At 44.9% G+C, this 13,300-nt stretch overlaps 1 protein-coding gene across 4 annotated transcripts in view; it reads left to right on the plus strand.

The window, feature by feature from the left end:
• Positions 1 to 65: 65 nt before the first annotated feature.
• The window catches only part of AKAP11 (A-kinase anchoring protein 11), a 51,748-nt gene continuing 38,513 nt past the window's right edge, over positions 66 to 13,300 (plus strand). For all 4 annotated transcript variants that reach the window (XM_068166502.1, XM_068166504.1, XM_068166505.1 and 1 more), the window contains exons 1-2: positions 66 to 169; positions 7,302 to 7,418. In XM_068166502.1, the coding sequence (XP_068022603.1) occupies positions 110 to 169; positions 7,302 to 7,418 (177 nt within the window). In that variant the 5' untranslated portion in view covers positions 66 to 109. The remainder of the gene's footprint in view (positions 170 to 7,301; positions 7,419 to 13,300) is intronic.

Here is a 13,300-nt window from a genome sequence, read left to right on the forward strand (position 1 = left end):
CAAGATGTAGACAGACCAAAGAAGGAAGCCTAAAACAATTAAATGTAAATATTTTCCGTAGGTGTTTCTGAGCAGAGTTCTTCCATCAAATACTGAGATTGGTAAAACCATGGATGTGTACAGCAGGGCTCAGGGCAGTCGAATGAAGCCAAGGATAGCTGTGAAAAAGGTAAGTATCTGTTGGTTTGTTGATTTGTTTGGTTTTTAATACATCAGACCTGACAGATTTTTATCGCAGCAGTCTAGTGATGAACAAAGGGAACTGATACTTTGATTGAGTTTTTGTTGGTTGTTTGGGTTTTTTCCTTCCTGTATTTTGATTTTGGTGTCTTAACATTTCAGGGAGGCAAAGAAACTGCCTTTGCTTTGTGCTTTGGTATATTTAGCACAGTTGAGTTGGGAGACAGAATAATTTAGGAGGGGGTGCATGCTTTTGCCTTTTGTTTACATGAACTTGGAGGCAGTGCTTTGGTGAAAAAGGAAATCTCTCTAACACTTATGTAAGATACTGGTGTACTAAGTACTTGCTCTTTTAAATGTTGTTATTTTAGTTTGGAGAACATAAATACTCTTCCTCTTCCTGCAGAGGGACCTCGACAGGCAGGAAAGATGGGCAGAATCCAAGGGCATGAGATTGAACACATCCAAGTGCCGGGTTCTGCACATTGGCTGCCACAACCCCATGCAGTGCTACAGGCTGGGGTCAGAGTGGCTGGAGAGCGGCCAGGTAGAGAGGGATCTGGGGGTACTGGTCGATGGTAGACTGAACATGAGCCTGCAGTGTGCCCAGGCAGCCAAGAGGGCCAACAGCATCCTGGCCTGCATCAGGAAGAGTGTGGCCAGCAGGAGCAGGGAGGTCATTGTGCCCCTGTACACTGCACTGGTTAGGCCACACCTTGAGTCCTGTGTCCAGTTCTGGGCCCCTCAGTTTAGGAAGGAGGCTGACTTGCTGGAACAAGTCCAGAGAAGGGCAGCAAAGTCGGTGAGGGGTTTGGAACACAAGCCCTGTGAGGAGAGGCTGAGGGAGCTGAGATTGCTTAGCCTGGAGAAGAGGAGACTCAGGGGTGACCTTATTGCTGTCTGCAGCTACCTGAAGGGAGGTTGTAGACAGGCGGATGATGGTCTCTTCTCCCAGGCAGCCAGTACCAGAACAAGAGGACACAGTCTCAGACTGCGCCAGGGGAGGTTTAGGTTGGATGTTAGGAAGAAGTTCTATATAGAGAGAGTGGGTTTGAAAGTTCTTCATAGAAAGAGATTGATTGCCCATTGGAATGGGCTGCCTGGGGAGGTGGTGGAGTCACCATCATTGGAGGTGTTCAGGAGGAGACTTGATGGGGTGCTTGGGGCCATGGTTCATTTGTTTAGGTGGGTTGGATTGGTTGATGGGTTGGACGTGATGATCTTGAAGGTCTCTTCCAACCTGGTTTATTCTCTGTTCATTGTCTTGCAAGTTCCATAAGCACTTAATCAAATGAAAGTTGCAGTTCATCCTGCAAGAACAAATGTATTTACCCAGCCATATTTCTGAAAGTAGTTGAGTAACAATGAATATTCTTCTAGGTCTTCACTGGTTACTTAGTCATCCTTTACTTAAAAGTGTGCAATGATTAAGAAGAGAAACTCAGTATTCCTAAGGTTGGAAGGGACCTCAAAGATCATCAAGTCCAACCTGTCACCACAGACCTCACGACTAGAGTAGGGAGGACACTAATGCCCACCGCAGGCTTGAACTCACGACCTTCCCATTAAGGGTCTTAAGTGCTACCAGCTGAGCCTCAACTGAGCAAGGAAGTATCGTGCCACATGGAAATTGCATTATCTTATTGCATTTTGTTGTTTTAAGGAGACAGTGTCTGTGGTATAGATCCTGTAGAAACTGCATGAAGGCAGAAGTAGACATGGGACCACCAGGCAGTTAATAGTTGTTTCAGGCCCTGCTGTGGGATATTAACCACCATACATTAAGCATCTTTAATTATGGGTGATATTTTTTTCAAGACACACTGTATACAAGGTTTTATTTTAGTGGTTTATGAGGAATCTCCAGCTCAAAGAGTTCTTTATCTACAGTTATAAACCTGAACATAAACTGATTTTTAGAAGATTTTTTTTAGTGTGCCCTTTATTTGTTTTTCCTCTTCAATTTAAAAAGCAAAGCAGAACAGACAAACCAGAACTCTCCCCTAGGTTTTTAGAGCTTTGGGTTGCAGAAACATCTTTCTGGTAATGAGAGGGACCAGTACCTCACTGATCCTATTAGTTGCCAAAAATACTAGCTTTTTGAACTGCTCTGTTCATTACCTTTGAGCATTCTGTAGTTCCAGGAACATGTATGTGGCCCTTCTTGGGTGTGTTGCAGAATTCAGCCAGACTCCAGTGTTTTGATCTGAGGCTGCCTCTTCATGTTTCCCTGAGGGACAGCTACTTGGATTACAGTGTGGAACTTTCATTCTTTCTCAGAGCTAGGCAGTAGGGTGGTCAGAGTGGTTCTTAGGTTTCATCTTCTCTTGATTCACAGCTTGTGGTTTGATTCATGTCTTCTTTGTAATATTTCATAACACTTGACAGGAGTTGTTGCAGTGCAGGGTTGTGGTATGCTCTTTTAAAGCCTAAGTTTCCAGCTTTAGAGAATGACTTCCAAATACTCAGTCCATTTAAATCTTATGGCACATGAAATCAAAGAGCTGCTTTGTTGTTCAGGAGCAGAGTAAACATGACTTTCCAGCACTGACCTTCTCTGCAGATCATGGCAGCCTACAGGTTTCTGGGTTATTGAAAATATTAGAGAGCATTTGTTTAAAATAGTTCATGACACTGATTAGTATAGAATTTCCACTAGTGTACTCTAAAGGATCCATGGATAATGACTTCTTGATTTGCTGGCCACAAAAACCAAGCTTGGAATTGCTCATTTGAGGGAGACCTGAACAGTGATTTTCATTGTTCAGGTCTGTCTGCCTCTGTGCACATTTGAGGATAACCATGGTTTTGTGTAGTGTAAGTTAGTAAGCTCAAAATCTTTGCTTATGATTGAAGTGGGATTTCCTGCTACTCACGTGACTTGAATTTTTGTGAGGAAGGAGTTCACAGGCCTAGCAAGTAGAGCTTTACAGATTGTTTGGGATTTTTGCCCATAAGTTGAAAGTAGTATATCTTGAAAGTAGTCGTACTTACCAGGCAGCCAAGAGGGCCAATGGCATCCTGGTCTGCATCAGGACCAGTGTGGCCAGCAGGAGCAGGGAGGTCATTCTGCCCCTGTACGCTGCACTGGTTAGGCCACACCTTGAGTCCTGTGTCCAGTTGTGGGCCCCTCAGTTTAGGAAGGAGGGTGACTTGCTGGAGTGTGTCCAGAGAAGGGCAACAAAGTTGGTGAGGGGTTTGGAACACAAGCCCTATGAGGATAGACTGAGGGAGCTGGGATTGCTTAGCCTGGAGAAGAGGAGACTCAGGGGTGACCTTATTGCTGTCTACAACTACCTGAAGGGGGGTTGTAGACAGGCAGATGTTGGTCTCTTCTCCCAGGCAGCCAGTACCAGAACAAGAGGACACAGTCTCAAGCTGCGCCAGGGGAGGTTTAGGCTGGAAGTCAGGAAGAAGTTCTATACAGAGAGAGTGATTGCCCATTGGAATGGGCTGCCTGGGGAGGTGGTGGAGTCAGCATCATTGGAGGTATTCAGAAGGAGACTTGATGGGGTGCTTGGTGCCATGGTTTAGTTGATTACGTGGGTTGGATTGCTTGATAGGTTGGACACGATGATCTTGAAGGTCTCTTTCAACCTCTATTCTTATTCTATTCTATTCTATTCTATTCTATTCTATTCTATTCTATTCTATTCTATTCTATTCTATTCTATTCTATTCTATTCTATTCTATTCTATTCTATTCCTGAAGGGAGGTTGCATGCAGGTGGGGATTGGTCTCTTCTCCCGGGTGGCCAGCACCAGAACAAGAGGACACAGTCTCAAGCTGCACCAGGGGAGGTTTAGACTGGATGTTAGGAAGAAGTTCTTCATAGAGAGAGTAATTGCCCATTGGAATGTGCTGCCCAGGGAGGTGGTGGAGTCACCATCACTGGAGGTGTTTAGGAAGAGACTGGATGAGGTGCTTGGTTGCATGGTTTAGTTGATTGGATGGTGTTGGGTGATAGCTTGGACTCGATGATTTCAAAGGTCTTTTCCAACCTTGTTTATTCTATTCCTATTCTATTCTATTTGTTGAAGGTGACCGCTTGTCCTTACCTAAACTGAGCCAGTAGTCTTGGGAACTTTGTGAGTTTCCAATTTAATGTATGTCTGTGTCTCTTAGAGCGAACTTGCTTTCATTTTCCATCATGTAGGAGAATTTGTAGGAGAATCTGAAATGGAGTCCAGTTCTTTGCCATCACAAGCACCATTTTCATGAGAAGATGAAAAAGTTATTAAACACAGTCTCACAATAAGAGGAGATTAAAGAAAGCACCCTACTGCAGCTAAGCCTTTTTTAACCACACTAATGAAAAAGTAAAGAATCTTTTTAATTCCGGACTGAAGGTATTCACAGCCTATTTATACCTCTTAGTTTAGGCATGCCATTATTCCTCAGCTTCAATAGGTACAATTTTTCCTTTGTTTCACTGATGTTCTCCCTTGTGATGTTTTTGCAGTTGGTCTGTCCTCTGTTAGTCTTGGGTTTTGGAAGCTGTGTAAACTAAGGCTTTAAGTCTGCTTTCATACGCAAGCCTCCGCATTCAAGCGATTATCCTTCATAGTCCTACTTTCTGTGCTTGTTGGGAGTTAATCTTCTTTTTGCATGTGGATGATACTGTATGTGCAGTTACGTGAGAGTCACTGAGAAGGACATTCTGTGTCAGTTCTTTCACTGAGGGCTGCGTACCGGGGTAGTGTTTGCTGTTTTCAGAGCTGTATCATGTTGCCCAGCCATTCCTCTGTATTTTTCAGGAGATCACCTTATGTCTTTTATTTCTGAGCTTGTTAATATGCAGATCTATTTTAAAGCTTGATTTTAGGTTTTAAGGGTGTAACTTTGTACTTCCTCTGGTTGCATTTTAAAATACTCTCACATTGAGCAGGTTTAGGAAGGATGTTGGCTTGCTGGAGCATGTCCAGAGAAGGGCAACAAAGTTGGTGGGGGGCTTGGAACACAAGCCCTATGAGGAGAGACTGAGGGAGCTGGGGTTGCTTAGCCTGGAGAAGAGGAGACTCAGGAGTGACCTTATTGCTCTCTACAACTACCTTAAGGGAGGTTGTAGGCAGATGGAGGTTGGTCTCTTCTCCCAGGCAACCAGCACCAGAAGAAGAGGACACAACCTTAAGCTGTGCCAGGGGAGGTTTAGGCTGCATATTAGGAAGAGCTTCTTCACAGAAAGAGTGATTTGCCATTGGAATGTGGGAGGTGGTGGAGTCACCATCATTGGAGGTGTTTAAGAAGAGACTGGATGGGGTGCTTGGTGCCATGGTTTAGTTGATTAGATGGTGTTGGATGATAGGTTGGACTTGATGATCTCTAAGGTCTTTTCCAGCCTGCTTTATTCTATTCCTTCCCTACTCTATTTCTTCCCTATTCTATTCCTTCCCTGTTCTGTTCCTTCCCTGTTCTGTTCCTTCCCTATTCTGTTCCTTCCCTACTCTATTTCTTCCCTATTCTATTCCTTCCCTGTTCTGTTCCTTCCCTATTGTGTTCCTTCCCTATTGTGTTCCTTCCCTATTCTGTTCCTTCCCTATTCTGTTCCTTCCCTAGTCTATTCCTTCCCTATTCTGTTTCTCATTTCATTTTTAACAGGACAATTATGTAGAGAATAAATAACTGTATTAACAATGTATAACCCTTTAGTGATCTTATTTTTCTGCTTACCTATGCCACTTACTAGAGATAACAAAACTAAATAAACAATTTTAAAACCTCAGTAAAACACCACCCCCAGAAGAAAAGGTTGCTAACTTCCTAAAACAAATGTGAGGCCACTCTTTTTTACATGCTGAGTAAGTCAGGTTTTGTTGTTCTGTCATTTTGTTTTATTTGCCTTCAGATGCCAGGGATAATTCTTTTGTTCTGCTGCACATTGTTACGCTGGGAGAGAGTCTTAGATTCTTAAACCTTTTTTAGCCCTCTGTGTATGCTTGCGTGACACCATAAGTGTAAACACTAGAAACATGGCAAGTAGTATTTGTATGGGACTGAATTGGACTTGTCTCATGCTCTTGAAGGAATAGGAGAGGGGAATGTGTGTGCCAGCAGGAGCAGGGAGGTCATTCTGCCCCTGTACTCAGCACTGGTTAGGCCATACCTTGAGTCCTGTGTCCATTTCTGGGCCCCTCAGTTTAGGAAAGATGTTGAGTTGCTGGAAGGTGTCCAGAGAAGGGCAACAAAGCTGGGGAGGGGTTTGGAGCACAGCCCTGTGAGGAGAGGCTGAGGGAGCTGGGGTTGATTAGCCTGGAGAGGAGGATGTTCAGGGGAGACTTTCTTGCTCTCTACAACTCCCTGAAGGGAGGTTGTAGCCAGGTGGGGGTTGGTCTCTTCTCCCAGGCAACCAGCACCAGAAGACACAGTCTCAACCTGTGCCAGGAGAGATTTAAGCTGAATGTTAGGAAGACATTCTTCATAGAGAGAGTGATTGGCCATTGGAATGGGCTGCCCAGGGAGGTGGTGGAGTCACCATCACTGGAGGTGTTTAGGAGAAGACTTGATGGGGTGCTTGGTGCCGTGGTTTAGTTGATTAGATGGTGTTGGGTGCTAGGTTGGACTTGATGATCTCAAATGTCTCCATTCCATTCCATTCCATTCCATTCCATTCCATTCCATTCCATTCCATTCCATTCCATTCCATTCCATTCCATTCCATCTGCTGGATTTTGTTGTGGGAGTAGTCTGTTTGCTTTCTTCCCCTCTGAATTTTCAAGCCACCTCCATTACTTTCACTGCCTAAATTTGCTTTTCATCCCATTTTAAGAAAAGGCTGCTGGAAAAGTTCCATATATAAGCTTTAATGCCAGAATAGGTGGAGAGTGGATTTCTTCATGGATCCTTGTGTTTGTTTCTTTCCAAGTCTGCCTGTTCTCACTTCTTTTTTCTTCTTTTTAATACAGAATGGTCAATTTATGTTGCAATGGAAATATTGCTTAAATAAAACAACTTAGGTGTTTCAGTTCTCTGTCTTGGAGTACATTTAACTTTCAAACTTGATGATTTTATACACAAAGTAATTTGAAACAGTACTTAGAGTAGGGAAACCCATGGGGGCAGGGGAAGTATCCATACTGGGAAAGCTTTTTTAATTCCCTTGTCTTTTTTCATTGTTTTTCAGAGGTTTGGTGAAGGTCTGCTGCATTCTATGAAGTCACTGCTACACAGCAGAAAAGAATTATGCAATGTATCATCAGAGGAGTGCCTAAGTCGGGAAGAGCAAGAGAATTTTATTGAGGTTTGGCATAACCTGATAATTTATATATGTGTTTGTATTTTGCAGCTATGATAGAAAATGATTTAGCTGTGAAACAGTGTTGGAGGTTGAAGGATAGTAAATGTGAGCAATGCTGCCAGTTACTGGCTGTAAAATCTGTACCCCCTACTGTCATTCTGAAATTTAGTCACTCTAGTCTGGGAAACAGCTGTGACACACTGCATTGGTTAGGCCACATCTTGAGTCCTGTATCCAGTTCTGGGTGCCTCAGTTTAGGAAGGATGTTGACTTGCTGGAGCGTGTCCAGAAAAGGGCAACGAAGTTGGTGAGGGGTTTGAAGCACAAGCCCTGTGAGAAGAGACTGAGGGAGCTGGGGTTGCTTAGCCTGTAGAAGAGGAGGCTCAGGGGAGACCTTTTTGCTGTCTACAGCTACCTGAAGGGATGTTGTAGACAGGCAGAGGTTGGTCTCTTCTCTGAGGCAACCAACACCAGAACAAGAGGACACTCTCTCAAGCTGTGCCAGAGGAGGTTTAGGCTGGAGGTTAGGAAGAAGTTCTACACAGAGAGAGTGATTGCCCATTGGAATGGGCTACCCAGGAAGGTGGTGGGGTCAGCATCACTGGAGGTGTTCAGGAGGAGACTTGATGGGGTGCTTGGTTGCATGGTTTAGTTGATTAGGTGGTGTTGGGTGATAGGTTGGACACCATGATCTTGAAGGTCTCTTCAAACCTGGTTAATTCTGTTCTATTCTAAGATGGTATTGCTGTGCTTTGTAGGTTTTGTGAAACTGAACCCCCCCCAAATGTATAGACAGATGATTTTGTAAGAATCCTATAACTGGGTGTACTACATTTTGAGGTTATATGAATGACAGCCTAGCAAAGTAGCAGAACATTTTGATCCAGTGCTGAAGTTATAAGTGATTGCTCTTTTTTTGCCCTGTGGTCATCACTAAAAGCTGAAGCCTAGGCATTGCAGCTCTTGACTGCTTTTACATTAATACAGATGAGCCAAAAGCTGATCAAGGTCTGGAGAGAAGTAGACCTGGACAGAATGGAGGTCTACTAGGTAAATCTCAGGTTTTGAGGAAGGAGGACTACAGCTCTTTGAGTTACAGGACTAACAGTAGCTTGTGCAAAGGGAAAAGAGGAAAAAAGAGTAAGCAGCAATGTGTACCATGTATGTCCTATTAAGTGTCTTAGAAGTCTGTTAAGTAGTAGTTGGCAGGCCTGACAAGAAGCTTGGTGTAGGAGAGGATGACCTGAAAAGGCCAGATGGAGAAGCTGAGAGGGGGAGGAATGAATCAAAACAAACTCAGGAAGTGGTTAGGGAAGACTGATAATTAAGGAGTAGCAGGAGGGAGGGAGGAAGCAGATTTTGTGACCAGCAGAGATGACATGGCATTGCCTTGATGACACTAGGAGCATTTTAGACTGGCTGCATGGTGAGGTTATGAGTATGAAATGTTTGGGGAACAGGTAAGAAGCTGAATTTGTGAAAGATAAAGAGCTGTGACAAATTAGAGGTAAGGAAGAAGAGTGAATCAGTGAAGGAGCAGGCCAAACCTTGTCTGTGTTTGTCCAGACAAACCATGGTCTAGAATCTATATAACCCCTCAAACATTGATTACCCACCTCCTTTTTTTTGGGGGGTGTGTTTATCTTCTAGCAAATATCTGACAAATAGCTGGCAACATGTTTTATATGCCTGTAGTGATGGTCCCTATGGAGAAAGATAGCTGACTATATTTAGTTACTATATTAGCTCAAGCAATTAAGAAGCCTCTAGTTGAAATGTCAAAAAGGTCAACATCCTGCCTCAGAACAAGTATTCTTAGGAGAATATAGGGAAAGAATAGCAGACTGCAGAATAGCATTAAAAGCACATCATTAAGACTGCAAAGATAATTGCTTAGGCTTAACAAACCCCAGAAATTTAGGCTTTCCCATACCATTTTAATTCATTTTCTCTGTGCCCTTGGGTAATGATAACCTTCAGATACATTGTCTCATACACTATTTTTAGTTTAAAGAAAAGACTTGTTAACCAGCTGTTCACCTTTCTGTCTTCCTGGCCTACTCTCCAACAACTTTTAAACTGGTGTGCTGACTTAAGACATGTTCAAGGTGGGCTTGAATAAAGGAGTCTAAATTAGTACTGTAAATGAGGCAAAAATAGGCAGCCTTAGCACTGGTTTGGGACAGCAGTCTGCTGGCCTGTCAGTGTTTATAAGGACTGGTTAGTCCTCACTTGTGTGAAGCAATGATTCCTGCCCTATTTGGCACAAGGAGTTATCCCCAAGGAAAAGGAATGGATTGCAGTCATTATCTTGTAGAAGAGGAAAGGGCATGTAAGAAGACAAAAGACCAAACACCAATTAAAACCCCCCCCGCCAAACTACCAAAACAAACCCCAACAGCAACAAACCCTAAAGGCTCTCAAAATCCTCTTCAGAGAACAGGTTTTTTTTTTTCAAATCCTTTAAATTGTTTGTTAATTTGCTAATCCAGTTGGTAGCTGCTCACAAGTGGTGTTCCCCAGGGCCCAGTTAAAAGAGTCCAAGGGCAGGAGATTGAACACATCCAAGTGCCGGGTTCTGCACATTGGCCACAGCAACCCCATGCAGTGCTACAGGCTGGGGTCAGAGTGGCTGGAGAGCAGCCAGGCAGAGAGTGACCTGAGGGTACTGGTTGATGGTAGGCTGAACATGAGCCTGAACTGTGCCCTCCTGCAGGCAGCCAGGAGGGCCAATGGCATCCTGGCCTGCATCAGGAACAGTGTGGCCAGCAGGAGCAGGGAGATCATTTTGCCCCTGTACACTGCTCTGGTTAGGCCACACCTCAAGTCCTGTGTCCAGTTCTGGGCCCCTCAGTTTAGGAAGGAGGTTGACTTGCTGGAGTATGTCCAGAGAAGGGCAACGAAGTTGGTGAGGGGCTTGGAACACAAGCCCTATGAGGAGAGGCTGAGGGAGCTGGGGCTGCTTAGCCTGGAGAAGAGGAGACTCAGGGGTGACCTTATTGCTCTCTTCAGCTACCTGAAGGGAGGTTGTAGACAGGCAGATGTTGGTCTCTTCTCCCAGGCAGCCAGCACCAGAGCAAGAGGACACAGTCTTAGGCTGCGCCAGGGGAGGTTCAGGCTGGAAGTCAGGAGGAAGTTTTGCACAGAGAGAGTGATTGCCCATTGGAATGGACTGCCCGGGGAGGTGGTGGAGTCGCCATCACTGGAGGTGTTTAGGAGGAGACTTGACAGGGTGCTTGGTTGCATGGTTTAATTGATTAGGTGGTGTTGGATGATAGGTTGGACACGATGATCTTGAAGGTCTCTTCCAACCTGGTCCGGTCCATTCCATTCCATTCCATTCCATTCCATTCCATTCCATTCCATTCCATTCCATTCCATTCCATTCCATTCCATTCCATTCCATTCCATTCCATTCCATTCCATTCCATTCCATTCCATTCCATTCCATTCCATTCCATTCCATTCCATTCCATTCCATTCCATTCCATTCCATTCCATTCCATTCCATTCCATTCCATTCCATTCCATTCCATTCCATTATAGCTTTATAAGTGGTCTGGACAAGGGGAATGAGTGTGCCCCCCAGTAAATCGGCAGATGACACCAAATTATGAGGGAGTGTCGATCCACTTGAGGGTGGGATGGCTCTACAGTGGGACCTGGGCAGGCTGGATCAATGGCCTAAGGTCAGTGGGATGAGATTCAACAAGGCTGACTTTATTTTTGTGTCCAGTTTTGGGTCCCTCATTTTAGGAAAGATGTTGAGTTGCTGGAATGTGTCCAGAGAAGGGCAACAAAGCTGGGGAGGGGTTTGGAGCACAAGCCTTATGAGGAGAGGCTGAGGGAGCTGGGGTTGCTTAGCTTGGGGAAGAGGAGGCTCAGGAGAGGCCTTATTGCTCTCTACAACTACCTGAAGAGAGGTTGTAGCCAGGTGGGCATTGGTCTCTCCTCCCTGGCAGTGAGCGACAGAACAAGAGGACACAGTCTCAAGCTGTGCCAGAGGAGGTTTAGGCTGGAGGTTAGGAAGAAGTTCTTCATAGAGTGATTTACCATTGGAATGTGCTGCCCAGGGAGGTGGTAGAGTCACCGTCCTTGGAGATGTTCAAAAAGGGATTGGACGTGGCACTTGGTGCCATGGTTTAGTTGATTAGATGGTGTTGGGTGATAGGTTGGACTCGATGATTTCAAAGGTCTTCTCCAACCTGGTTAAATCTACTTCTATGAACTGTGGCTTGTATACATAAAATTCAGTCTGCTGCATACTGCATTGGAATGTGCTGCCCAGGGAGGTGGTGGAGTCACCATCCCTGGAGGTGTTCAAGAGGGGATTGGATGTGGCACTTGGTGCCATGGTTTAGTCATGATGTCTGTGGTGACAGGTTGGGCTTGATGATCCTTGAAGTCTCTTCCAACCTTGGTGATTCTGTGATCTGAAATAATTGAATCCAAGTCATACCAAACTTAAGTCCAAACATCACTGGAAGCATTTCATCTTTTCCCTTCATTCTGTATCTACACAATGGAGTCAAATTCTTTTTTCCTTACAAACTTGTTTTGAAAATAAATGCCTTGTGGATCATTTCTTTTTTTGAGCATGCAAATGCTCTGTTGATTTGTCATTATGAAAATAATGAGAACTGAGGGAATGTGATGCTTGAAAGAGTAGTGGATGTTAAACAAATCATGGTGTGACACTGAAGAACAAAGGTAAGACAAAATACTGTCCTTTGTTCATGTTGAATGATACAACAAGCCTGTAGACAGTACTCGAGGTGAGACCCCCCCCTGGAGTAGTGCATTCAGTTCTGGGGCCCCGATTACAAGAGGGATATGGACATGCTGGAGTGTGTCCAGAGAAGGGCCACGAGGATGATCAGAGGGCTGGAGCACCTCTCCTATGAAGGCAGACTGAAGGAGTTGGGGCTGTTCAGTCTGGAGAAGAGAAGGCTTCAAGGTGACCTCATTGTGGCCTTCCAGTATCTGAAGGGGGCCTACAGGAAGGCTGGGGAGGGACTTCTCAGGATCTCAGGCAGTGATAGGACTAGGGGGAATGGAATGAAGCTGGAGGTGGGGAGATTCAGGCTGGAGGTGAGGAGCAAGTTCTTCCCCATGAGAGTGGTGAAGCCCTGGGATGGGTTGTCCAAGGAAGTGGTTGGGGCCCCATCCCTGGAGGTGTTTAAGCCCAGGCTGGATGAGGCTGTGGCCAGCCTGATGTAGTGTGGGGTGTCCCTGCCCATGGCAGGGGGGTTGGAACTAGATGATCCTTGTGGTCCCTTCCAACCCTGACTGATACTATGATACTGATACTATGATGCTATGAAAAGAGGGTCAGCATGTGATTAAAATGTCTCCCCTGACAACAAGGACAAAAACCTGAGGTAAAGCTGACATTTCTGATATATTCCAGGTTCCTGAGCCTGATCAAACCTTTTTGTTTTAATACTTTTGTTTTAGGGGTTCATCTGCTTGGAAATTACATGCAGACTTGTGGTTTAAGTAATCTGTTGTGTTTTGGCCTTAGGCTAACCAGTTTACATGGTAAATTGTATAATGTGTTAGCATCAAGTTCACTTCAGTATATCCAAGGGTATCACAGCTTGATAGCATGGACACATTTCAGCCTGGAACTGGAACTAAAGGGAAGTTGTAGCCAGGTGGGGGTTGATCTCTTCTCCCAGGCAACTAGCACCAGAACAAGAGGACACAGTCTTAAGCTATGCCAGGGGAGGTTTAGGCTGGATGTTAAGAAGAAGTTCACAGGATGAGTGATTGCCCATTGGAATGTGCTGCCCAGGGAGGTGGTGGAGTCACCATCACTGGAGGTGTGTAAGAGGGAACTGGACGTGGCACTTGAAGCCATGGTTTAGTTCATTAGATGGTGT

This window comes from Melanerpes formicivorus, unplaced genomic scaffold, assembly GCF_026170545.1.
Source record: "Melanerpes formicivorus ecotype bairdi unplaced genomic scaffold, bMelFor1.0.p_v2 SCAF_101, whole genome shotgun sequence".
Taxonomy (NCBI): domain Eukaryota; kingdom Metazoa; phylum Chordata; class Aves; order Piciformes; family Picidae; genus Melanerpes; species Melanerpes formicivorus.